At 39.0% G+C, this 27,746-nt stretch overlaps 1 protein-coding gene across 2 annotated transcripts in view; it reads right to left on the bottom strand.

The window, feature by feature from the left end:
- The window catches only part of PRKAR1B (protein kinase cAMP-dependent type I regulatory subunit beta), a 112,154-nt gene that overhangs the window by 46,826 nt on the left and 37,582 nt on the right, over positions 1-27,746 (bottom strand). For both annotated transcript variants that reach the window (XM_067550915.1, XM_067550916.1), the window contains exons 5-6: positions 8,748-8,809; positions 7,923-7,969 (exon numbers count right to left, since the gene is read on the bottom strand). In XM_067550915.1, the coding sequence (XP_067407016.1) occupies positions 7,923-7,969; positions 8,748-8,809 (109 nt within the window). The remainder of the gene's footprint in view (positions 1-7,922; positions 7,970-8,747; positions 8,810-27,746) is intronic.

Here is a 27,746-nt window from a genome sequence, read left to right as displayed (position 1 = left end):
AACCAAACAGAACGTTGGGTCAATTGTTAATTCCTCTTGTGATAAGAAACTTACACACAAAAGAGTTTTAAAAAGTCCACACCAGAAAAAACTTGACCAAGTTCAAGTCTGGTTGAAGTCTGAGTCCTGGAACCCCCTGCATGTCAAAAGCAGGGAAGGTGGATGAATAAAACGAGGGACCTATAAAGTTTGATAACCAGTAAATCTTTTTTTTTTTTAAACCTTCCATATTAAAATATTGCAAAATTGGCGGGCGGGTAGGTGTCTTCTTATTGTGACGCATCAGGAATAGACAACCAGCAGAGGTAGACACTGCATTACACGGACCCCACTAGTCTGCTCCAATAAGGCAACTCTTATGTCCTCAGTGAGGCTCTGATCCAAAAAGCCCATTGGATTCAGTGAGAAAATCCCACTGTCTTTAATGGATTTTGGGTTAGGCCCTGAAGGCCAGGTGATCCTTCATCCTGCATTTAAAACTCAGGACAGAAAGTTATTTTTGTGTACAGTGTCTTGCTGCTGAGTTGAATTTCTGTTATTGCATAAAAATGCGGTAAGATAATTTGCTAACATGACGGGTGTTTTTTTAGGGCAGAAATGGCAACATCTGAATCATGAATGGGAAATGTGCTCACTCCGGCATCTGCATTTTAAACCTGTAATGTGTAAATTCTTGTTAAATCAATAAGTGGTCCTGGAATGCAAACCAGAGGGGGAAATTAAGCTGGTGAAACTCAAAGTAGAGTGAGTGAAGTACTGACATTTATAATAGTTGCACTGCAATAAAGAAAAGCTGAAGCTAATCTGCTCCAAGCCATCTTTAATTTTACTATCCCATTTGACTAGACTCCACAAAATATCTTTGACATACGGCTTGTAAACAGTTTATGAAAATGGCCAAGCCCCACTAAGTGTGTCAGGTTTAAAGCATTCTGAACTGAAACCAAATCTTTGATCCGATGACATGGTCACTGGGCCCAGCACTCTCTTCCCCAATAAAAACACCATTTTCTAATTTCAATCTCCTGAAGAGAAAACAACACAAGAACAACTATTGTACTTTAAAAGGAAAGCCATTGTACTACACTGTCCAGAATGTGCCCTATGTCAACAATAAACTTTTGTCTGCATGATGATGATAAAGTGCAGTGATGATATATTGTACTGTCATTCTGTCCTTTAGCTGAAAGTTCAGCCACACTAATATTCCTTTAAGATGGAGTTAAAAAAAAAACCCAGGAAAGGAAAGGTGAAGATGAGGCTATTCTGGGTGCTCTGAAGATCCCTTTTCCTCCCTTTCCCTCCTCCCCCAAAAAATACTGGTTAGAGGATCTAGCTTATGCAGTTTGGATATTTATGAACCCTCACTAGTGTAGAGAATACACAATCAAAACATTCCTAGTTGTTACTTGGACAGCTGACCCAGCTGCCTAGTAGTGGGAACTTTTTACTTTCATGTTGCTGTAAAGGAATACATAGCTGCAGATGCCCAAATATGAAGGGCATATCATGCTGTCAGAGCCTGCTATTTCTATTGTCTCTAGATTTCTATTGTTTTTCAACTCTGTTGGTATGAACACCGCAGGTTAGCTAGAAAATCACCCAAGTTGGGCTCACTTTGTATTTTTTTTATATAAGAGGATAGAATAAGAGGAAGAATCTTGTGTGATATTGTCCCCTTCAGTTCCTTTCCTCACAGGCTGTGATATACATTAGGCACTAATCGAGAGAGAAAATCAAATTGACTCACACAAGGCTCAGTGGCTCAGGAGCACATTTTAGCTTCATTCATCTTCAGGTTATCTATAGAAATAGGATGTAATCTTACCAATCATTGTAACTCCACCATTTGCTTGGGAAGTGGGATATGAAAGTATATCTCAGTCTCAGAACTAGTGAATGTACTTCTGCTTTTCAGTCCTCCGTTTTATATTATTGATTTCTTATTAACCGTTTGCATTTCTTGCTGCCCCTCTAAGCCCTATGGAGGCAATCTCACTCACTTCATCCATTTGTGTATTGAAATGATCCAGATACTGCAATTTTCAGATCTTAAAGCATCCCCATTATATTCTGTCTGCAATATCTTCAGTCCTGTGCCTTGTCTGGAGAAGGCAGGTCCAAATATTTCTGTTCCCAAAATAGAAATGAGGCTCATTTCTCCTTGGAAATCTAAATGTGTCTTAAACAGGAAGGTTTTATACATGTGGGTGACTTTCTCAGATGATGCCAGTAGTTTTGTCTTTTTCAAAATTTGGGACCATCTTAAAAATCCTCAAAAACTCAAAGTGACGTTTTGAAAATTGTGACCCATAGAATGTACTTATTAGTTTTTTAAAAATCATCCATTAGAAAATGCAAAGATGTGAAACACGGGCAGTTAGTAATGGAGGAATCCTAGTTGTCATGGATACATTTAATTAAATACACAGGGGAAAAAAGCTGGGGGGGGGGGAGGCTTTTCAGCTAAAGCAATCCATTAGATCTCATTGACCAATAGGTTAATTAAGTCTAACTAGCTCTTAAAAATCCAGATATATTCATACACCCGCTGCTGTGTAACTTTGATTTGTTTCATCTTTATATTTCTACATACAAGGGTGGCTGTGGCCTTTAAAAACTTGCCAGTTTTACCTGAGATGAACCGATAAGATTACTTCTGTGTCCACAATATTTCTTTGTATTTGTCTATTATACATGTGGAAATACCTTGAATATGGTAAACACAAAGGTTATTTAAGCACAAATACTATTTAGCTATCTAGGCAACTGGCAAATTTTTACTTGTTTTTTCATCATTGTGCATTTGGCTATTATTTTACAAGAAGAAAACACCTGAAAAATGTTGCATAATTAAATACAATAGGAAGTTATTGTTTTAAAAATACATATTTTAAAAGAGTAGTTGATGGTGGGTTTTAAATAAAATGTGAGGTCATAAGATTAAAATAATAAACAGGAGGACAGTTTTAAATTTAGAAATAGGAATTAAAGATTTTTGCAAGAAACACATATTTTAACAGGTACTTTCAACATCTTTATTGGAAACCATAATCTAAGCCTCAACAGATGCATTTTTGGCACACATCCACATTTCTCCAAGGAGTAGAGCTTCCAGTAGACAACTGACCTCTGAGACTTAAAGCCTCAAACCATAATCTAGCTAGTAGAAAGTTATTCCTCATACGAGGCTAGATCATGAGTTAACAATCTTCCCTGAGCTAGTGGCAATACGTGCGGCCCTGGAGGGAGATTGCACCTATGACCTATTGAGTCACAATCTCCCGGCTGCTCTGGTTGCGGGAGTACACTGTGCCAGGGCTGTATCTGGTGCAGCTATGTCGCCTCATGCATTGGAAGCAAAGCCAAGGCTCCACCCTTTCGTTATTCCCCTCCTGCACTAGAGGTAGCTGGTACAAGGTAGCTCGGTGGTGCCTTCCACCCCCTATACTATCTTGTGTGGACACATGAGCCTGCCCACAGTCTGTCTCACAGTAAATTCTCTTGAAATAATGATCCATAGTGGGACACCATTGCTGCATAGGCTCTTGTGATTGCTCTATTATTTGACCAGCACTGTGATTTCTCTGAAGTTCAAGCAGGGCTACAAGCACTTATTTAGATGTCCATTTTTATTACATTAACACTGCCAGTTGTATACTTGTGCGTCATCATCGCTGCCAAAGAAAAGATAATAAAAAAACCTCACATACTAGATATGAAAGTTTCTCCTCTGACAATCCCTTTGGCCCATGCCGTCTGTCCAGCTCGGTAATGTACCTGTAAACTGCACCGTATTGCATTTTATTTTATTCTGTCGCTCACAGTAACCATAAAAAGGAAATTTATGGACCCGTAATATTAAGTTATTTGTATTTAATGTTTCTCATTTATCCTCCCACAGATGCAGAGGATGAGGACTTAGTGTTAGACTGTCTTTTTATTTTGTTCTTCATAGATTTTCAAAATTACCCGTAAGGGGATTCATCATAAATCTTGCACTTACAAGAATTCTTGTACAAATTCCTATAACTCTAACTATATATTGCCTGTAATCTAAAGCGTTTCTTTCCTAAAAAACTGCATGCTATGTTTGCAAATAGCTTCTGATGTTTGTAATGATGGCAATTGCCAGTACTATTGCCATGCATCTTTGCACTTCTACGGAAAATCAGGCTTCGTATCTGTCGTTGACATGCTCAGAATATATTGCTCCATGGATCCACAGTCTTGGGGTCACGCACTTGTCTGTGCTGTGCAGACCACGGAAACAATGAAAGCTGTTAGCCCAACCGCACTGACGTGGTTAAAGTTAGATATGTGTTGAAGTATCTTGTTGGGTGATAGGTCTCGGGTAAAAATTTCCAAAGTGTGTAAGTGGCATAAGAGCCTAAGTCCCATTTTCAAAAGGGACTGAGGCACTTAGGAGCCTAAGTCTCCTTGACTTTCAACGGTATTTATGCCCCTATAACAAGGCTCACTCACTGCTTTGGCGCCTCCTTGTGGCTCAGTCTGGGGATTAGCTCTGCCCAGACTGACGCCCTCCTCCTTCATTCTCAGTTCATGCCATGGCTCACTTGCTTTCTAGGAGTTGCAGTGTTTCCGCTTTGTGGCTTGGCCCTCCAGCCACGTCACTATACAGGTTTCCCCTTCCAGGGTATCAAAGTCTCACTAGATGCCATTCCAGGCAGTCTTCCCATTCAAGACTGCTACCTTCCGCATGGCTGGTAAGGGAACCCAGGCCCACCTGCTACTCCGGTTCCAGTCCACAGAGCCTACAATCAGCAGCCAAAATCAGCACCGTCTCAACCCTTCCTGCCATTTCCCTGGGCTTCTTCCCATCCCGGCCTCTGCAGGCTTCCTTCTTCACCACCTCTCTGGGTAAATCCTTTCCTCGGGGTGAGGATCCTAGGGCTTTCGCTCCCTCCTGGTTTCCTCCTTCTCTCCTCACTGTGCCCGAAGAGTGACTGCAGACTTCCACACTGCCACCGTCTTCCGCTCACCCTTCCTGGATTTATTAAAGCCCTGCCTACTCCTGCCAAGGTGGTTTTATTTTCAATTCTTGCTTGTCCTCAAGCTTAAGTCTTCCCCCCCACGAATGCAGCCTACCAGATTAATTACCCCCTTAAGTCCTTCAAGAATGGCGTGGTGTGAACACCCCATCACATACCCTCCCCCTAAAGATTGCAACCCTCCAGGGTACAATTGCCTCCTATCCTGCATCTGCCAAACCTGGGCTCACAGGTCATCCTACTTCTGCTCTAGTTCTAGGAGAAGCAGTTTGCCCGTCCCTTTTCCCTCTTGAACTGTAGGTCTTGTACAGCTACTCGTAAAGTCCTGCTCTGTGGCTATCAGTTTCTCTGGTAGCTCCTTCTCTTGCTCTGCAGACACCCTCAAAACCTGTCCCCACAGGGTCTGAGTTCCCACCATTTACTGACTGGTCTCTGTGTCTACCTCTGCCTCCTTCAGGTCAGTCTTTTCAAGTGTCTTTCTCACCTCCAGTTCTTTCTCATCCTCTATCATCACCTCCCAGTCAGCCTTCTCTGCTACTGCTGTACTCAGACTTCAGTCTACTAACTCTTTCTTCGAGACCTTAGTCAAGACCCTGCCCTTCTCTTGGCCATGGTTCTTTGTGAGGGCAATGCTTCCTCATATGTCTTAACTCCCCTAAGGAAAAACAGGTGCCACCCCTTTTCTACTGTCTCAACAGGTGGGACTTCTCTTGGCTTTCCTGTCTTCCCACCTTTAGGGTGCAGTTTCTTGTCTCTGTTCCGGCAGGGGCACTGACTTTTTATGTGTCCCTTCTGACCACAGACATAGCACTGCGTTGGCCAGGCTTCTGGCCTTCTGGCTCAGAACCTCTTTTCCATTCCCTGCCCCTCTGGCCCCTGCTCACTTCCTGGAGAATCCTAAGTAAATACTGCTTGCTGTTCAGCTAACTTTGCCAAATAACCGTGTCAGTATATCTGCGCCTCCCATTGTCTCCACTGGTTCTCCAGGACCTGCATAAGTAGGGCTGGATCCCTCCTTGTTGCCTGTTGGCCCCCTTCAGCGGGAGTGGTAACTCTGGGGCCGAGCTCAGGAGGGTATATCTGCCTTCTGCAAAGGAGGACTCCATACACAGTAGCTCCACAGTCCCTCTTTTCCTGTCCTTTTCCTACTATGGGTCTTCACACTCCCCTTGTCCTCAAGCTGTGTCTCCCTCCAGATGCAGCCTATCAGGTTAATTAGCCCCTTCTGAGCTGCGTTAACCCCTTCAGGGGTGGTGTGGGGAGAACACCCCCTCACAGCCCCATAGCCACTAAATTACTTTTGAAAATTTTATCCCTTAGAAGAGCCTTCTGATACCTGCCTATGGAGGTTACTTTAAATCAGGCTTTCATGTACCCAGTGATCAGTCAAAAAAATCTGTGCATTTAGGTCCCTCCTTGGGCCACAGACAGTCAAGATTATGTATGAAAAGGTTTCATTCTCTCAGTTAGAACTTGCTTAGCATTGTGTAAAAGAGCTGCTCCTGGCGGGGTCCCGGGATGTAGTGGAGGGGGAGAAGCTAAGAACCCATCTTCAGTGACAGAAAATGCAGCTGACTATTCTCTATAACTTCCGAAGGAAGGCTAGGCACTTTTAAGGAGGACTACACCAAGCTTCCAATATCTGTCTATTTTCTGCATATTATTATGGACCCGATCCAAAGCCCGTGAAGTCAGTGAGCTTTGGATCAGGCCCTAAAAGTAATTTTTACCACGCTTCTATAAATACAGTACTTGTTATTTTCTGGCACTGCCGATGTGGCAAGGTTTGCTACTGAGGAATGCTACCCCGCTTGAGAGGAACAATGAGTCACACGGATTTCCTGAGAAGTAACTTCCACAGGCAGAGTGTGAGGTTTCTCGATTCCCAACAATGCCAATTAGATGGTCCCCTGACACAAACAAATGTCTAAAAAAAAATAACTTTCACTAAAATAACTGTATGCCTGCTGGCTGGATTCAAAATAAATCACTGCCTTCTTTAAATAATCCAAACAGAACTCATCTGGGAGTCTGCATAGCAACACTGCCAATGAGCCAGCCTGTCCTATCTTAACAACTGTTGATATGTAAGACGTGGCTTCCAGAGAATTCAATGAGATGAGAAGACTGTACCAAATGAAAGCTGTAAAGGGGGTTGATTTCATACACTCCTTAAGGTGAAGCTGATCAGAGGTATACAGATTAGGAGTCACCTGAAACTGGAAAACAGATTCCGAGGGCAGCTTCCTTTCAAAGGCCTCCTGACAAAACCACTGCAAACTCTGATGGGTGTTTTGTGACTTCAGAACTCAATTTATACTTTTTAAGAAACCTCACTTTATTAACACAGTGCACTGTTTGGTTAGTCAGAGCTAGTTTAAAAAGCAAATTAAGGTTTCTAAAAGGAAATGATCAGCCTGGGGCTCTCCCTTGATTTGAAAAGAAATGCACATGAGCTGAGATAAGTGATTAAAAAAATATTTTCCTTAAGTTTCATATGACCCCTCAGGTGCTTTCCATCCCGGTGGCCCGCTCCACTGAATGCAGCACACTTACAGGTGTGGTTAGAGTTCCAAAGATAAAGTAATTTGCTTGCTTATGATACCATATTATCCTGCTTTGAATGGACAAATAAATTTGACTGTAAAATATACCCCTTATAACATTATGCATAAATGACCTAATGCAACAAAAGCTAACTAACAAAGTGACCAATCCTGTGAACTGCTGAGCTCTCTCAGTTCAGCTGGAGTGGAGAGTCTCAGAACATTGCTGGATCAGGCCCGAGGCAAGTATCATGAGCATGAGATTTTACGATGTCCACTTAGAATGAGCATCATATTGTAAGTGGCTGATTAAAATAAATAAGAAGGGAAAGCAACTCCCAATTGGAGGTTCATTAAAACTCACATCCACTTCTCCTTGATCAATTACATAGAAGTTGTCTCCTTCGTCACCTGGAAGCAAACATAGAAATGGTGATTGTTTTCACAATGTCTGCTCAATGGTTATACAAATCATTTCCATTTCTCCATATTTGATTCTACACATATTTGCACAAGTTTACGAGTTGATTAGAGAAAATCATTTCCTCAACACCACTGCCTAGTTTCACTCATGAACAGAAATATCAGGGGGGACTATTTGTATTTTTTCTCAGTTGTATTAGTTTATCCATTTTGATTTATTTAAAATGCAGGCAAACACATTAGAAACTTTGAATACCCTCAGGATACTAAAGTCCTGCTCGACTTGCTCTAAGCTTGCAAGTAAGTTGCCAAGTCTGGTAACTGTGGACACGATACATTCAGGTGCTGAGCACTCTCAACAACCATTGAAAATATTTTCCATCTTCTATCACTCTGGGCCAGCGTCTGCTCCCTTTATTCAAGTTCAGTAGTCCTTTACACTGCGAGTAGCCCCCATTTAAAACACTGTGGACACTTTTTTATTAATATTATAATTATATATTTGGATTGTGGTAGCGCCTAGGAACCCCAGTCATGGAACAGGACCCCATTATGCTAGGTGCTGGACAACACAGAACAAGAAACTATTCCCCTGCCCCAATGAGCTTACAGTATAAATAAATACTTAGATACTTGTGGAATAAGATACTGCTGCATGTGAGCAAAGATGGTAAATACTCTGGCCCTATGACTTCTGAACATCAGAAAGAGGTATCAATTATATAGTCATAGCAAATTTGTAAGTAAAAAAGTGTAGAAAATTTACCCTGCTGTATAACTGTTTCTCCGGCAATGTGCATAACAGGGAACATGGCATCAAATATGTCACTATAAAAGAAAATAAACATACATTGTTGAGTTGAATTTGTTTCTTATTTAGTCAATAGTACTGAAGTCACTCTGTTTTGTTAATCCTTCATTAACAGATTTTGCAGATAAAGAAACGAAAAAGGTTAATTGCAGCAGCCCATGGAGTCCCCAGTTGTCAAAAAATCTGAAAAGCTAGTTCTGTCGGAGTCATAGTTTCAAACTAATTCAGACGGTGACTCAACCCACTCATGCTATTTTGAAAGAACTTTCAAAATTTCTGTGTACAGGCCCATTCTTAAATGAAAGCTTTCTACAAGTTAGACAGCTCATGCTTTTTATTCTCTAAGGCCAGAATTTTCCAAAGACCTCAGCTCCCTTTTAGGCATCAGAAAGTGGTCAGCTTTTCAAAAGAGCCCAGTATGTGTCACAACGGAAACTGCTGGAAACCCAAAAAGGAAGCACAGCCCTTTTGAAAATGGAGCTCCATTTTTATAAGCAAAGTCCATTGCACAAAGCAGGATGCCTTCGGAAATGTAGAGGCCTAAATAAAGATTGCATAAGAGCTGGCAAGGGATTACACTTCCAGTGCAGAGATAAATATATGAAGCCAAACTCCGACTTCAGTTACACTCAGTGACTTTGATGGAGTTATTAGTGTGACGAGAATTCGGCCAATGCTATGGAAACACTAACGCTATAGAAGAACACTGCACTAATTCATCTTTTCTGGACTGCACACGGCACCATGATTTTAAACATACAGGGCAAGTTTGTCACTTGCTCTGACAAGGACAGGCTGGGCAGTAAGGGACAAATCCCTCCCTCCACCATTGCTTTGGGCAGCTTGTCCCGATCACCACTTGGCACGTGGGGGGACAGTAGGTTCCACAGAGCCACCGCTTCCCCTCCCACACAGGTGGAGGATAGGCATCAAGGATGGGGTGGAGCCTTGGCTATTCCTCTAATCAATTAATCAGTGTCAAGGGCTGAAAGAAACCACACCCCACCACCAGCAAAGGGGAGAAATTGTGACTCACTTTTCCTGGAGTGGTGCATCAATTTACCGCCCCTCACCCAGAGTGAGACATAAACTCTCCGTGTAGCCCATACAATGAAGCAAATGCCTCTCAATCACAACCGAGTGTAAACAATGAAGGAATTTAAAGGGTTCATCAAAATAGCCAGGAGGTCAGCTACGAATCTGTGGTGAATTTCAATTCCTTATATGGGAAATGCACATTGTAAAATCCCATGATTAGCTTGTTTCCTGTCCAACGGTTCCACAATCCACTCAGGCTCAGTTATAGGAAATGTTCACTCAGAAACCCAAGCTGGGCGTATCTTTCTTCCGGAGCAGTCAGGATGCTTCCACAGCTGGGGCTAGATGGTGTGATTAGCAGCACTGCCTAGGGGGCAATGTGGAACTGTACCACACCTAGAGGAGAAGGGGCAGGGATTGCACCTCTCTCAGAGCTCCCCAGTGTGCCCATAGGTTGCATACTCTCAGTAGCTCTGTCTTATGCTGGGGCCAAGTAGCACGGGATCAGGCAGCCTTAACTTGCTCCCTCTGTTACCCCTGCCTCTGGGTCCGTGCAGAGCTCTAAGAGCCCATTTCTGCAAGGTGTGAAATGCTCTAACTGGAGCTGAAGGCACTCTCTCTTCACAGGATCAGGCCCCAAAAGATTACGCCACTAAACAGAGAAATCAGATTGTGGCCAAGAATAATCAAAACCAAAATGTGACTGTTTGAACACGTTTGGAAACCATTTTTGGACGACATACAGAGAAATAACCATGCACACTGTCAACATTTTATCTCTTGTTTGAAGGTTGTGTTTTATTTATATCTTAACAACCAACTGTACAAATAGTGGCTGATAAATTATGTATAGCAGTGCACCCTTCTCCAAAATAGTTTGTTATCAAATTTCTGAACATCTCTTCCTTTTATCAAAAATGTTTAAAAATTCCTAGGCTACAAACTACTGCTACAAGGGTTGTCAAAGGAGTACTGGAATAGATTTTCAAAAATAACAGTTTAGCATTACCAAACTAATACTGCCCTGCCTAAATATATAGAAATGCATTGTATATTTTAACATGATCCTCTCTTTACTAGAGCAAATCTTCGATTTTTTAACAGAAACTTTTGAGAGAGACATAATTGTGGGGTAAATGTTAGCAAGCAACCAAGCAAGAAAGTCAACCAAACTAATGTTAATGTTGATTTGCATTTCCAGAGAGCAATATGTGGGTATAACTGATGCACAAATTTAGGTGATCAACCATTATGTGAACATAAGAATGGCCATACTGGGTCATACCAATGGTCCATCTAGCCGAGTATCCTGACTTCCAACAATGGCCAATGCCAGATGCTTCAAAGGGAATGAGCAGAACAGGTAACCATCAAGTGATCCATCCCTTGGCCCATTCCAAGCTTCTGGCAAACAGCAATCCCTGCCCATTTCCAGTGAATGTCATTGAAAATAGCTAATCATGTTTCTGGTCCATCCCGGAACTATTGTTCTTAATGTTTATGGCTAGGCTAAAATTTTCAAAAATGACTATGATTGTAAGTGTTTCAATTTTTGGATCCCCCAACTTGAGACACATTAAATGGACCTGATTTTCAGAAACTGCTGAACATCCACCTTTTGAAAATCAGCCCCCTTTAACATGTCTCAAGTTGGGCACCCAAAAATTGAGGCACTCGATACGTCACAAAGCACTTCTGAAAATCTTGGCCTAACAACCTTCCAAACGCATAACTTTATTGCACCAAAACTGACCTTTGACTTAATTTAGGTTACTGTGGAATTGATGTTAAAACAATTGATATAATTTATTGATTTTGATTTGCAACATACAAAATAGACTAAAATAAAAAAAAAACTGTTACCCTGGGAGAACATGCCAATTATTTTTTTGTAAGTTAAAATGTTTGGTCCTGATCTGTTCAAGCTGGCGTTTGAACATACAACACATGAAATATTTTATCAATGTACATGTTCAATATACAATTTCATGCTAGAAAAGTATGAGCGATGTGTAGAAAACAACGCTGATTTTAAAAAAATAGATGGATTAAGAAAAAGTGGAGCTCACTAAAGGAATAATATAGTCAAGCCCCAAATTTTGACCACCTTCTTTTTGCTACAAGGTGTACATGACTGTTTTTAGAATGGTTCACAATAGTCTTTGGACCATGTAAGATATAAACATAGAAATCAAGTGTTCTAAACAGCCCTGCCATAAGAAACAGGTGTGTAGTAGAGTTGTAACAGATGTGTGGAGGATGGGACCTGAATTTCTTATTTCCAAGTTGCTATTATTTATAGATATATTTTAAACACACACACATAAATTCCTCCAAACAAAATTTTTTATTAAAATAACAGTCTGTGGTTGTTCTAGTGCATACACCCCAGCACAGTAACAAGATGACATAAAAAGCTAAGAACTCACTAGCTAAATCTTCACCTAAACTTTGAAAAAGTATTACTATGATTTTGTCTTCTCCATATTACTTTTCCTATTTACTCCACATGACTCCACTCTCCACCAAATGCTGATGCCAACCATGTTTTCTAATGGTACGGATGGTTAATGTGCAAAGGGTAGATTTATCATCAGTGACTTACGGATCAGTGTGTTGCGTGGGAGAATTGCTAAGAGAGGGCACTGCTTGTTTTTAAATGTATCATTTGTAATGTTCCAAGGTGTGTTAGTTAGGTGATGGAATGAGGAATTGCAGATATTGATGGTTGGAGATACAGAACTGTCCATAAAATATGTAACACGTTAGGGGGTAGGTGGTCCCTTAATTTTGCACATTTATTTTAGTGTTACAAAGAGGTTTAAGGGGCAGCTGGGCCTTGAAAATCCCCCCAAAGTGTGTTATATAATTTATGGACAGCTTCTAAGATGTGTGTGTTGGGGGGCGGGGGAGTGGGTGTACATCCAGTGCCTCTGCGTCTGGGCCCCTACTCCTGGAAGGCTCCCCCTGCACAGCTTCCTAGCTGACTCTCGCTAATGTCAGTACTGCTTCTCCCCAGCCTTTCACTGCCCCTATCCCCGGGGGAAAAGCTTTAGGTCTGTTCTGAGGCTCTTCCACAACCTCTACTGGCTAACCCTTAAAAAGGTGGGTTCTCGTTGCTATGGCTGTTGGAGCCAATCAGGAGTACTCCAATCGGAAGGCTTTGGGGGCAATTTTTGGCCCAGAACCACTGATGCAGGTGGGATGGTATGCACGGATGAGGATCCCATTGGCTTTTCAGGGAAAAGACTGGCAGGACTCAGCCAATGATGATAAACTCCACAGAGGGTTATGCAGATTTCATTTTTAGTAACTTTGTGATAATATAATCTACAACAGTAAATCAAATTACAAGCAAAGTTTCCGAGCTGCACATAACATAAAACTTGGTTAACTAGTCCAACAAGGTGAAACTGAGGAATATGTTTAGACTTGAAATCTCTATCTATTCCATCAAAAATACCATCTGTCTTCTCTGGGAATATCAAAATGTAAAGGATTTTTAAAGGGTCGCAAATATCAAAGGCTCACAGCAGGTTTTAACGTGTAGAAGGTTTTCTTAAAGCATACAAGAGGATTGCAAACAACTGAAGTCAGATCTAAAACCCAGGGGCCTGATTTCTCCACTGGGTTCCACCTTATATAGTTATTTACACCTGTACAAAGTGGGCCAAATTCTCTGCTGCTGTAATTGGGTGAAATTCCACTGAAGTTGTTAGAGTGACACCTCTTTACACCATCCGAGAATTTGGTCCAGTGAATGCAAAGTGGGTATAACACACTACAACATTTTGATTTGGTAGGCTTCCACACCCAGGTGTAAAGCACAACACAAGGTGAAAGGCAGTAGAAAGTAAGACCTAAGAGGTTTTCTTTATCATGGAAAAAAAAGAATGGTTAAAAACAAATAATCTCAATGCGGTTATTTTGATTCAAGATAGAAAGTGAGATAGGAAAAAAAGAAAAGGCTATTGTAGGTAATGCAGTGCTGGCAATAGATAATTGAGGACACGCTTGATAAAGTGAGAGAACAGTGATTTCAAACACTTTCAAAGTTAGACCATGGCAATAGCTATACAGGGAAACTATGTAACATAATTTATCAGTTTCAAAATCAGATTTGTTTTCAGCCCTTATTGTGGTGAGCAGATCACAGGAAAGGAAGATGAGAGATACATAAAATGTATACATTGGAGAGAATCCCTGACACAAATGGAAAATCCTTGTTATACCTTCAGGTTATAATTTGTCAGACTTCAATCAGAATTATTTCACTGTGCAGGCAAACACAGAAAACATTCCACATGTGTGCTATACATAACTTTCTCTTCCTTTGTTATCACTTTACCAAAAAATCAATATTGTCGAGGGTATGTTTGAAAAAATATTAAGCTGATCTGGCATAGTTCCATAGAAACTGTACAACACTCTCTCAGAGTAATACTTGTAAAAACCAGTATACCTTCTTACGAAGAGGACTCAGTTGTGTTGAGCCTCCTTGTTTTCATACGGTAAGAGTTGAGCAAATGTGTTCCATGGTAACCCTTCAAATTCTTTGCTTAGTCCTATTCTGTTATAGCCAAGTACTATAGTAGGCTTTTTGTTTTATTTTGCTTTTTCTTTTGTATGTTTAAGATTTTCTTACAGTTAATTTCCTCAAAGGATAAACATTGTATTTCTAACGAACATTGAGCCTGCTTGTCTCTCTACGGGTAAATAAAGCACAATTTAAGACAAAGTACTGAGCTCATCTCATTAATGTTCATACAATCTAGACATGCATAGTGCTTTACACGCAAATAAAAAGTGATGGTTCCTGCCCTGTGGAGCATTCCATCTAAATGTAAGGCTTCATATTATTCTTATTTATCCTCCTGCACCCTCTGTGTGTATCGGCATCCACCAGTTTCCACCATTTATTTTATTCTTCTGCCGATCCATTCAGGCTTCCTGAGTGTGCAGTGTTGTAGCCATGTCGGTCCCAGGATACACAAGGTGGGTGTGGTAATATCTTTTATGGACCAACTTCTGTTAGAAAGAGAGACAAGCTTTTGAGCTTCACAGAGCTCTTCTTCAGGTCTGGGAAAAGTACTAAGAGTGTAAGAAGTAAATACAAGATAACAATTTAAGATAAGTAGTTAGCACATATTCTAAGGGACCATTTAAGGTGAAGAGACTCTAGGGTTGCCAGTTTTGGTTTGGACATATTCCTTGTTTCATCACATGACATAATCTTTAATTAAAGATTAATCTACACTTTATAATTTCTGGGAACTCCAGGACAATCCTGGAGGGTTGGTACCCTCGGGCCAGTTAATATTCATGTAGTCATAGGACAAAATGGAGGGTTAGTCAGTTACAGATTGTTGTAATATGCCATAAATCCAGTGTCTTTATTAAGACCATGATTTTTAGTGTCTAGCAAAGTTAAGAATTTAAGCTTCCAGGCTCGTCTTTTGAAAGTGTTGTGCAGGTTTCCTTTGAGGATGAGAACTGATGGGTCAGATTCAAAGTGACCGCACTCTATTTATGGAGGTTACATACTGTAAGATTGCACCATTGCTTCGTTTTAGCTGCAGGCATACACTACTAGATCTTTTATTTAGAAAAGGCTCCAAATACATTTTTATTAGAGGCACAGAAGGACATTGTAACAAAGTCAAAGCCAGTGTTTGTATGCATCGGCATTCTATAAATGTCCCGGGGACGTGTTATCAGAATGAAAAATCATACAGTTTAGATAAAGTGGGCCAAATTCATCTCTAGAGTAACTAGAATGAGATCAGTAGATTTGAGTCAACCAAAGATAAATATGGTCCTATGCATTGTATATGAGTATATGGGATTTGGATTTTTTATGATCTAACCATCACCATGCATTTCCTACATTCCTTGTTTCTTTATCAAACACACCGAGTTCCAGAGGGGTAGCCGTGTTAGTCTGTATACAGCAAAGACAATGAGAGTTCTGTGGCACTTTAAAGACTAACAAATTTAATATCTGTAGACATAAGCTTTCGAGAGATATCAGCTCTCTTCTTCAGATGCAGACACACCTAGAGAAGACACTCAATATTTTAATAAAAGCAAAATATTTAGAATGAATCTCTAAGAGAAAATTGCTTTAAAACTATGATGGGAAAGCAATATAAAAATACTACGGCATCCTAAAAGCAAATCTATTTTTTATTCATTTAATATAAAACATGGTTCCACCAATGGTAAAAGGCAACCAAAAAAAGTTACCAATATAAGCAACTTATTCTCTATATACTTTTAAGCAAGTTTACTCTTTAATTCCAAGCTCCCTCTTCTGGACTATTCCAACTAAATCAGAGGAGTTACTATTTACTATTCATCGTATATACTTCAATACTTCAATACATTGTTCAATACTCAGATGGTACAGCTAACACTCTTTATAAGTGACACATCTGTAGAAAGTTAATTGCTATTTGCCAGTTTCATTCTGTTACTGTGCTTGGAATTCCTTGAAAATATTTAGAATATGTTGGGATTTAAAATATTCCCAAAGTTTTTCAATTTAATATTAAGTATAAAATGCCCTACTAGCCAGTGCATGAGATAAATATCCTACATGTTAAAAAAGTAATCGGGACCTTGGATATTATTTTAAATAATTATCTAGATAAATTACAATTTACACTAAACAAATAGTGTTCTATGTACATTACCTTGGTACTTATTGCTCAGGATATGCAGTAGATATAAGTAGATCCCCCTCAACCTCTGTTAATGTTTTCAGTTAGCACTTTATTAACATTTGAGATGAAAGTTTAGATGAAGTTTTTTTAATAAGACACACAAATTATACAGGAAATAAATTCTTTTGGTTTGCCAGCAGCATATTTCTATCAATATTACAAATGAACAAACAATTTACAAGGAATAACTCATTCTAAGAATTTAACCTATTTTTCTACTCATGATATGCCTGTGAACAAATTGTGATTTATATAGATCTGCTTGTACTCACTCAGAAACGTTGTTTACAATTATTTTTTACTCTGGATTTGTTTTAAACAACATGCACCGAGTGTTCGATGTTCAGTATTCCAAATTTGAGTTATGTTTGTTAATTGTGGTCATGTACATGAATCACATGGTATTGTTTCCATCTCCTGAATGGATGAATGTAACTCCAATAATCAGGAGGAAGGCTTGAACAAGTCATAGACTGATGATTCTCATGGGCAGCAGTAGCAGTATAGAAAAAGACAGAAAATAAAAAGAACCAGGGAATAATTTTTTAACCTTTTCCTTTCTGTGCCAGATAGCTCTTGCCTGAGACATCATTACTATAAAAATTACGTTACTATATGAAGTATTGGCTAGATTCAGAGTTTACATTTAATTTGCTCTCACTTCTTGTTTTTAGCTTTCTGCAAAGTAGTTTTATGGGCCAGAAAATTCCCATGATTATCATCAACTAATTGTATTATCTAGTGTTTGCCACCAGTGTACTTGGTACTGTAAAGACTTAGAGGAAGAGATTGCCTCTGTCCCATAGAGCAATACTCTATCAAATTACAGTCACTGTCATCCAGAGTTAGGAGAATAGTACAAATTTCTGTGGCATGCATGACATGCCTCTCTCTTTGCTCACAAGCATGTTACACATGGCTGCCACCATCTCCCACATTCTGTTTCATTAATTTCCATTCTGTTGTGTTCTACCACACTTGGAGATATCAAACAGCTAAGTACAATAAAAACATATAAAAACTTGTATTAGTACCTAAGATGCAATTATAATTTATATTTGGATCAGTGAAATGATCATAAAATAGTCTGACAAAAGTTATCTATTAAAAGTGTTAGATTTTTCTTTAAAATTGGATGAGTCTAATTTATCTATTAATCCAAGGATATAGAGTCCTCCCATGACTGTCATAGAGCAACATATCCCCAAGCACTTGATTTTGTATTTGCATAGTCAATGTAGCTGACAGATACGTGCAAACTCATGCACCCACCCATTTTCCTTCCGCTTTCCCTATAGCTTTGTATTATCCCCCCTAATTTACAGCACTTTTGGAACAGAATAATTTACATTCACAAAATGAATTAGAGATCCATTTTTTTTCAGATAGTATATACCTCCCTTCTGGGTTTTGTGTCTTTTGTGTTATGAAGCATCAGTTTTGAGTTAAACAGTTCCCCCATTAGGAGCTCTAGTAGCTCAGTTAGAGAATAGAGGTCAATAAGATCAGATGATATGCATCTTTGTCTTTCAGGAGGGTCAGTATTTCAGGATTTGGATAGAATGAGTGCATGAAGAAGCATGAAGAAGCACAAGCTACTCCCTTTATAAAATGTACATATACAGAGCTAAGGGCATCGTTTTCACCCTAAATATCCATATAAATTAGGACACAGAATGCATTATTTTTTCCATCTTCCTCAGTCACTGTGGTCAGAACCTTCACTAGCCATTAAAATGAACATCAAAGAAATCTTTGAGACACCCTATAATATTACTCGCAGGAACACCTGCTACTTCTAACCTCAGAGCACAAATTTTCTATGATTTTGTGATGTTTTTAAAATCTGCCTAGTAAACATGTCACTAATGTAATCATGCTTCTTCTGCACTCTGCTACAAACATTAAAAAAGAAAGAGTGACAAATTTTAGAAACTGCATGCTTTAGTGTATTCTACCTTTCCACAGTGCTAGAATCATTAAGATTCAGGTTTCCAAAGTGCCTTTAAATCTCAAATATGCTGGGCTTTTGTTAACACTGAGAAGAGAGAAAAAAGCACTATTGTATATGACTTACTGAGTATCTGTAGGACATTTTTTAAATGCCTCTTTGAAATGGAATATGGAGAACTCTGCAGGCAGTCTAGTACGACAACATCATTAACACTGAAATGTTTAAAGTCACTCTTATTCAGCCTACGCACAATATGTAGTTTTAACACTGGTTTTTGCCTATCTCTGCTGACTAATGCAGTAATCATATTTACAGCAATTTAACAAATAGGCAGAATTATATTTCACTAAGTTAAATAAAATAGAATCAAAATGCAATGCAAACAAATCACAAAAACATGCAGAAATGTGTTATCATACAATCCGTGTTGCTTCCCCACAACCAAATAACCATCCCAGTTCACAGATTTCTGTTTAATTTGGCCTCTGGCATGACAGAAAGGAATTTTTTGCCCATTTACACAACTCTATGAATCAAATGTTGACAACAGTAAGCTGCTCTTCAATCAGACTTAAAGGTATGCATCACAGAAAAACAGCCAAGTGCTTTGCCTGCTCTATCAGGCCTTGTATATAAGCCAGCTATAACATGGCCTGCAGCATACAAATCCCTCCAACCGATAACTCTAAGAAGAAAAAATGATTCACACTTCTTTCCCCTGAAGACTTGATATATTGCTGAGCCAAATTATCTCAACACAAACAAGGCTTTGACGTTTATTTCTGAATATACTGAAATGATAGAAAAATCACCATGCATAATTCCTCTCAACAGAATCTTAAATTCAGATTGGATATATTACTGTGGATTGCTTTTGACAAAGCAATTTTAAAATATTGTGCCCATCAAATTAAGAGGGGATTGGTATACATTAGGATAAAGAAAAGATCACCAAGACAAAATTTTGCCTCTTGTTTAAGTACAGCACTACCAGTCATTTAAATACCCTTTTTTTAATGTTGGGGTCAAGAGTCTTTATTTGTGCTGACGTAAAATCCCAGAATATATTAAAGAAATGCAGCAGAAATTCTGCCACTAAAGCCTGTTTGAAATAAATTCAATTAAAGAAATAAAGAGAAAGAGAACTACAAATACCTTGTATCTGGGTCTCAGTAAGTAATATTCATATAAATCCGTAGACCTAAGTTTATGCTTTTCCTTGCTACAGGGATCAGAATTTTCCATAGTGTAACATTCTAAAACCATTTAAACCCAGCATACTTTTAGAATGAATAACCTAAAATCTTCATACAGTCCACATTTCTGTGTGATCACAAAGGTCCTGCCCCCAAACTTTTACTTACATGAACACTCATTAGTTAGGGTAGTAGCATCAGACCTAATGTCATGAGAATGGGTTGGCAATATCAGGCCTTTAGACTGTGATTTCCCTTGTGGGGTAGGGGGAAATGTATCTTATCTATGTCTGTTACGTGCCATGTAATTTATGGTATTACATAAATGTTTTGTAATATAGCAGTAATAATAGGGGAAATCTTCAGCCCAGCACCCAATTCAAGTAGCTGGCCTGGATACCGTAAAGTCCCAAGGGGAAATCATTTTGTCTCCAGATTACTGAGTAGCTGTGGAGCTGCTTTTCAATCCTCAGGCTCTGGCTTGCATGCTCTCCCTTGCATGCTCCCCCATGAGAGTAAAAAGGAGGATTCATGCATTCATTGATGCCAACTTTGCATCTTACTTCTAGGAAGCTGTTGGGGGGAAGTCAGGAGGAAAGTAAGGGACCCCATCCATTATGTAATGGCTTGAGATAATATTCAGATGCAGGTCTCACACCCAGCCACGCAACGACCTATCCAGAGGCAGAAAAGGCAGTATTTGTAAATATACAATTTGCGGATTGGTTGCAGATATAAATGTTGTATTCATGCAGGGTTCTAAATATTTGTGTCTGTTTATGGCTGAGACCGTCCAAAAGGAGCCATGAAGGCAGAACCTGAAACTTCTGAGATGCTTCAGTTTGACACTACATGGGAAATCCCCCAATGACCATTCAGAAGGCAGTCACACAACACAAATATGAAACCTGAACCCAAAACCTGAACAGAATTACCCCCAGACTAATTTTGGTGAAGGCCCAAAGAAGTAAGATAAAGGCGATGAGTAAGATAAAGATGGTCAGGAGATAAAGGAGGTCAGACTAGAGGATCTAATGGTCCCTTCTGGCTCTAAACTCTATGAAAGATGCAGAAAAGGAAATACTTTACCACAGAAAAGATTTCTCATGTAAGAAAACTAATAAGTCTTGAGACAAGAAAGAAGTAACCATTACGCGCTACTAGTAGACAGGTGCTTGGTGATCCATGTAGTCAATTTTATATTATTATACTATGGAGTGCCTATTATGTACACACATTCAAAATCTGACAGCTCACCTTAGACAAAAAGTCCTGTACATTCTCTTCATTAACAGATTGTAGAGTAGTGATACTCAGACTGAGGCTCGAGAGCCATAAGTGACTGTTTAATGTGTCTCCTGCGGTTCTTTGCAGCATGAGATATTAAAATACTGTGTGATTTAATTATTAGTCAATCTAAGTTATTAACCAATCAGGATGCTTTTACTAAGTTATTAATCATTGTAGTTTATAAAATAATAATACTTGGACAGTCATTTTGCTGTGAGAATAATATGTGTGTGTGTGTGTGTGTGTATATATATATATATATATATATGAAACAATAAATTCACAGTACTGTGGTTCTTTTGTGTAATGTTGATCACTGATTTTGCTCCTAAGCCACTGAAGTCTGAGTATCACTGTTGTAGAGTAATATGGGAGATGGTGTAAAAAATATACTTAAAGAATTAAACATATCAAGAGAAAGACTAAAAAAAAACCCCTAGACTACTTAATACATATAAAGGTCACCGAAATATTTATATTAACACTAAGCAGATATTGACTTCTGTTGAGGTGAACCTCAGATTTATTGACCTAAGAGGTAAACACTGACTGAGATAAATCCAAGGTCAATATTTACCACCAAGGACAATAAATCTAGATGGTCAGTGAAACATGAAGTCAGTTTATACATATTGTTACACACATTCTTTCTTCATCCGAAATGCTTACAAAATGTCTTCATTTTGGCCATGAATTTCTGATATGTAACTTTTAAAAGAAACACGTAGTTCTCTAAAACATAGATAAAGTTAGAGGCTTAAAAAAAATCTGATGACCACTGATGAGCCAATTCAGTCATCCACACATGCGAACAGTACTGCTTCATCATGGGTCTGTTTTCACCCAATGAGTCAAGAGTAGCATTTTTCAAAGGCACAAAGGATAGGTAGGCCCCTACCTCGGTCATTAAGAATTGGGTGCCTAATTTTCATTTGTGCCCTGGGTTGTTCTTTCTTGTATGAAAAACGCATAACCTCTTAAAGGAATACATTTGTTAAATGCATTACTTTCAGCTCTCAGGAATAAAGGATGTTAATAATTTGTTCCCTAGGTTAAGGTACATATTGATAAGCTGTTGATGTTTACAGGAAGTTTCTAATTTGTTTCACTGTGGATCAAAGAAAAACTCTTGATGGATTTTCCCATTATTTTAAAAATAAAATAGAAATGCAAATCAGTTAAATTGCATTCTGTTTTCATACTATACTGAAACTTTAATGGGAAGCAAATAATTTTCTAATGCTTCAGACTGAACTGGGATTTGTACTTCTAAAAATGTTGGCTGGAGAGCCAAATTAAACCTCACAGTGTTTTTCATCCAATCCTACTCACTAGTGATATCAGTGGGACTTAAGCACATGCTTAATTGCTTTCCTGAACAGAGATGGATTTAAGCACCTGCTTAAAGTTAAGCATATGCTTAAGTACTTTGCTGAATTGGAACCTTTTACTGCTGTAATTTAAGATGTAATTTTATATACATTTGAATAATTATCCAGTTACAAGAAACATAGCAGTGAGGAAGGAAGGGGAAAACTCAAGGTTTTAGGTTCTGATTCTGCAAAGAGCATCACATGCTATTTTGACTTCAGTGGGGCTTCTTATGAGCGTAGGATTCTGCTCACAGAGAACAAATGCAAGATCAGGGCCTTAGTGAATATTCTGGTGGGCTTTGTTAAAGACACATTTCCCATTTTATTGTTGATCTGGTAAATTTTGTACATGTCTCTCGCACAAAGATTACAGGGACATTTATATAAATGAAAAGACATCAAATAAATCAATAAAAAATGTACAATGTGACCTTTAGAGTTATACACATCTTCCCTGCACTAGAAAAGCAAATAAATTTAACAGGAGTGTTGACAACAATGGACCTTCTTCCTCCAAAGAGTATGCAAGATCTAAGCAAAAAGGAAACAGATGACTTTGTGTATTTGCAGGATGTGATCAGAGCAGATAGAACCCAATTTATTAAGATGGGAGATGGTGATTCTTTTGTTGACTTTGCAGGTCAAGTGTTAAAACCTTCTGCAAATAAGGTTGTAGATATGCCACAACTATGCCCTAATGGTTTGGGGGGAGGGGTTATTTTTCCTTTGTGCAATTCTTCTGGAAATCCTCATGAGACAAATGTGTAATCTTCATTTTACATCTCTTTCTGATTCCTCAACATGCAAGCCACACCAAATTAGACTCCTTTAGACAACTGCAGAGTCAGTGTATGTAGCTCCAAGGGAGTCTAACTGAGCCTATGGGAATCTAAATTCACGTAAAGGGTAGTTTACACAATATCCCTGAATTTACCCCTGTGCATCCAGTGTAAAACTAAACTTTATAACTGAAATAACAGAGCAAAAACCCATTGATCTACCAGTCCAAAAACTGTAAAGAAATGTTGCTATATACAGTATTATATGTTGAATTCACAGGAAGGAAGAACAATTAGAATTGCTGGACAGGAAAAGGCGTGTTAGCACTGTTACCTTTAACTCAATCTCTAATCCACTTCTATGCCCCCAACTTGTCACTAGAGCCATCAATCACCCTATCTCTCTCTTATAGCTGTCTCAAGCTCATTTATATTATTTGTTTTAATGGCCTCACTTATGTTATTGGTTTTCTGCTGTTTGAATGGAGTAGTTCTGCCTCAATTTCCTGTTTACTGCTCTCTCTATCACAGTTGTGTGGTTTATTTTTATACTAGTTTCCTAAGGCCATGTTATTATTGTTAGTCTCCAGTGATCATACTGTTGATTTCAGCGGAGAGAGCTGCAGAACACTCACTTGGAACATTATGGTCCCATATATTTTAAGTTTTAGAAACCTCGTTAATAGGAACAGTTTCTCTAGAACAATTTGAATCAACCCTCTTAGTAAATCAGTGCTGTTCAGTATGACTGCACTCTTTGATATAATTTATTTCCTAACACACAAGAAGAAAAGGTGATTTCAGACCATATAAAATATGGGATGAAAGGAGGGAGATAATACATTGGCTATCAGAAAAGTAAGATCTCTTTAGCAGTACGTCTTCAGGATCTGGATGAGATCAAGGAGCTAAATGTTCTCATGTCATGGAACTAGGTATATAATATAAAGCATTGCCAAGATTTTCAAAAATAGAAGCCTAATGGACTCCTAAAGCCATTTTAGGATTTCCAAAAGTGCTGAGCATTTCAATACAGTTCTGTAAAGGAAAATATAATGTTAAAGTGGAGTGATTCAGAAAAAGTGGCTCAGAAATGCCAGTTAAACCGAGTGTTGTCCCCTTCAGAATGGGAATCTTTGTCCATCGTATGGTGTCTATCTCTGGTGGTTAGGGAAGGCTCATATCATAAATGAAAACATCTACCATATCCTATCTGGGATGTTCAAAGAGGAAGTGTTTACAGGAGGAGATAGCAATAACAAGGATACCATTTCACAATATTCAGCGTATTCACAACTTTTAGTGTCATTCCTAAACCAAACCAGGGAGGTGATGTGAAAGAGTTCAAAAATAATTTCTTAAGAGCTCGGTCTGCTGCATAGTTTGAAGAGATTTAATGAGGGCTCAGCATAATATCTGAATCTGAATCCTTTCCACACTATCAGACATTGGTTTGGGCATGAATAAGATTCTGCCATCACTATCTACCATGATGTTTGCCAGAATGGCCACCTTGTTGTGTTTTCTGCATCTTGTTTACAGAGATAGGCTGTTAGCCTATTGTTCAACCCCAACTCTGGAGGACCAAAGAGCTGCCTTTCATCTGGTCCCTACCCTTTGACCCATCCATTTTGGATGGCCCTATCAGGAGTTAAAATCCACCTCCACCCCACCCCCCCATCATTGTTTAGAGTCTATGGATCACACAAGCCTTTCCACTATGTCAAGATGCAATCCTCAGGGAAGAATTGTACAATTTAATGTGTATTTTATGTAACATACTTCATAGGAAATTGCTTCATAAAATGCTTTACAGAGCTGAATGCAGAGAATCTCAAAGGTAGAGAGGAGAGGAGATAAACAAGGGAGCTGAAATTTAAAAGCAGTAAAGATTTTACTATTCTTGCTGACTACTTCAGCAAGGGAAGAATGTAAGGATGTACTAATAGGGAACGGTGATGATGGTCTGCAGTTAGTTCTTTAATGCAAAGCGGAAGGTTTTTAGGTGACTCATTAGCTGGTAGGAGAGGCATTTTCAGACAGATGGAGCAGCACAAACAGAATTCAATCTCATTTTGTTATTAGGAAAAACCATTATTAAAATAATTTCTTAACACTTTCCTCTGAAAAATAGAGAAATACATGAAAACACTTTTGGGTGAAAGTAGGTTAAAAGTAATATCTGCTTAGACACCTAAAATAAGTTACACAATTTGAAATTCACATTCAGAAAGTCTATTGATGATATAACTTTGCTAATGAATGGAGGACTCCTTATGAATGACTGATTTTTTTATGAATCAGACCGTAAATGAATAAACAATAAAAAGCAAGGATACTACATCGTAAAATACACTTTGTTTGTGCTCCTTGACAGCTGTAGATTGATGTCATCCTATTTCTCTGTGTATTACTGAATGTCTGTATAATATTTTGCAAAAGTAAATGAAGTCTTAGTAATAGGAAACCTCGCTATTAGTAATAATTAGTATTTATTATTTATACAACACCAAAAAAATGTGGTAGGCACTTTACACGACAAATAGAAAGGCATAACATGCTCCCTGGCCCAAAAAGTTTACAATATAATTTTAGACAGGACAAGGGAAAGTAACAAGCAATAAGAGGAATGGAGAAGGGAAAGACAAAGGTTACAAGAATAAGATCATGCAGTTACTTAGCAGACTAAGCTAAATTATACACAGGAATTTTTAGTACAGAATAAGAGTACCCATAGGGGGAGTTGTGCAGAATAGTCACCACACTTTAAATTCCACGCTAGTTTATTTCACACTAACTTCCCACGTGGGCAAGCCCTACATTTTGACATACATACATCTTGAGCTCTCTACTATACACTGCTACTGTATTGCATCTTTGCCGACAAGTGTGATGAGTGACTTTTCCCTGGAAAAACAATAGTGGTGGAGATTAGCAATATTTGGATTAGTGAGGTCCTACTGCATTTAACATTCTACCAGTTCAGTCTATTATACTGGATTATATCCAAATGCCAGGCTGAGTAACTTAAAGACAAGAAAATAAATGTTTCCTAACAAGGCAAAGAGGAATGCAGCAAGTGCATGATCATTGTCAAAGAAGGCACAAATGATCTCCAACAGCCCACTCTTGTAACTGAGACCAAGGAGCTGGAAACCTCATCAGACTTGCTCCTCTCAACTTTAAAAGATGTGAGGCAGTGCCAAAGATTCAAAACAATAATGTCCTGCCTTTATAAACAACCTTTCACATCAATGGATATAAAACAGAAACTTGGATATTCTCTGCTGAGCATGCCTATTAGATTGGCATCAGTGCTTTCCTCTTGGCTTGCATGATAGGTAATAGGGTCAGAATGGAGACATATCATTCTTCAAAAACAACCTTCCATTTTGCACTGGTAGCTTTCATAATCCATCTCCTATGTTCTCTGAAGTTACAAAAGCATTTATGAAAGCTCTAGTATTGTCTGTTTTAGCAATGTTCCGAACACACTCTAGAAATCCTTCATGTCTAAACATCAAAGTTGTGGGACCCATCCAACTAGATGTGTTAAACTGGATTGCAGCATCTCAGGAAATGTGTAATTCCAGTCCCTTGCCACATGCTCGGGTGACGCTGTGTGTCCAGGTTCAGACTGGGAACATACTGTCTACAGTTACTGTAAGAATTCCATTATTACAGATGTGACTTCAGACTGCCTTTCTCATCATCCCCTGGATGTCCTTCTCTAGCCCTTCAACTATTCACCTTCCTCTATTATTGGTTATTATTTAGAATGCAGTAGCATCCTCACTGCACTTGACACATTCCAAACTCAGACGAAGACACAGCCATGAGCAACCTATGTGCCATCTAGGTAAGAAAAATGCTTGAGGCAATGATGGAAAATGGGTAAGATCAGTGGCCTTTCCACTACCTCTGGAAAGTAAGGAGGAAAGGCCAAGACCTAACTGCTGCCACCATCCTTGCCTTTTCAGCAGTATATCTCTATTGGAATGGGTTACCTAGGGAGGTGGTGGAATCTCCATCCTTAGAAGTTTTTAAGGTGTGGCTTGAGAAAGCCCTGACTGGGATGATTTCGTTGGGGTTGGTCCTGCTTTGAGCTGGAGGTTGGACTAAATGACCTCCTGAGGTCCCTTCCAACACTAATCTTCTATGATTCTATGAATTTCTCCACTCTCCTTCTCCCCTTTCTAGAAGCTAACATAGTTTGGGCATGGCCCAAACTCTCTTGGCTGGTACCGGATGGTGTTTAATTCAAATCTACAAGGCCCTAGGATCACATGCTACAAAGTGCCTTGCATAACCAAGATCATGTGATGGTTAAGTTGCCATCATGGACTAACAGAATGGTTGCCAAAGGCCTGGGCTCTGCAAAAAGATGTATACAGAAGGGAGAAGATTATGAAGTAGGGTAGGTGGCAAGAGATGACTAATGGCCTATTGATGGAGGGAATGGCATAAGGGAGTAGGAAGTAATGTTGGGGTACTCTTCGTATCTCTTTCTTTAACCAGTTTGAGGGGTAGGCAAAGGTCAGGACACGGATTGAGGGATGGAATTATTGTAATCAAAACATTTCACCCACCCCTAAATGT

This window comes from Emydura macquarii, unplaced genomic scaffold (assembly GCF_026122565.2).
Source record: "Emydura macquarii macquarii isolate MOO-44397 ecotype Brisbane River unplaced genomic scaffold, CSIRO-AGI_Emac_v2 contig_1348, whole genome shotgun sequence".
In the NCBI taxonomy this organism is placed as follows: domain Eukaryota; kingdom Metazoa; phylum Chordata; order Testudines; family Chelidae; genus Emydura; species Emydura macquarii.
This window is presented reverse-complemented; position numbering and strand designations above follow the sequence as displayed.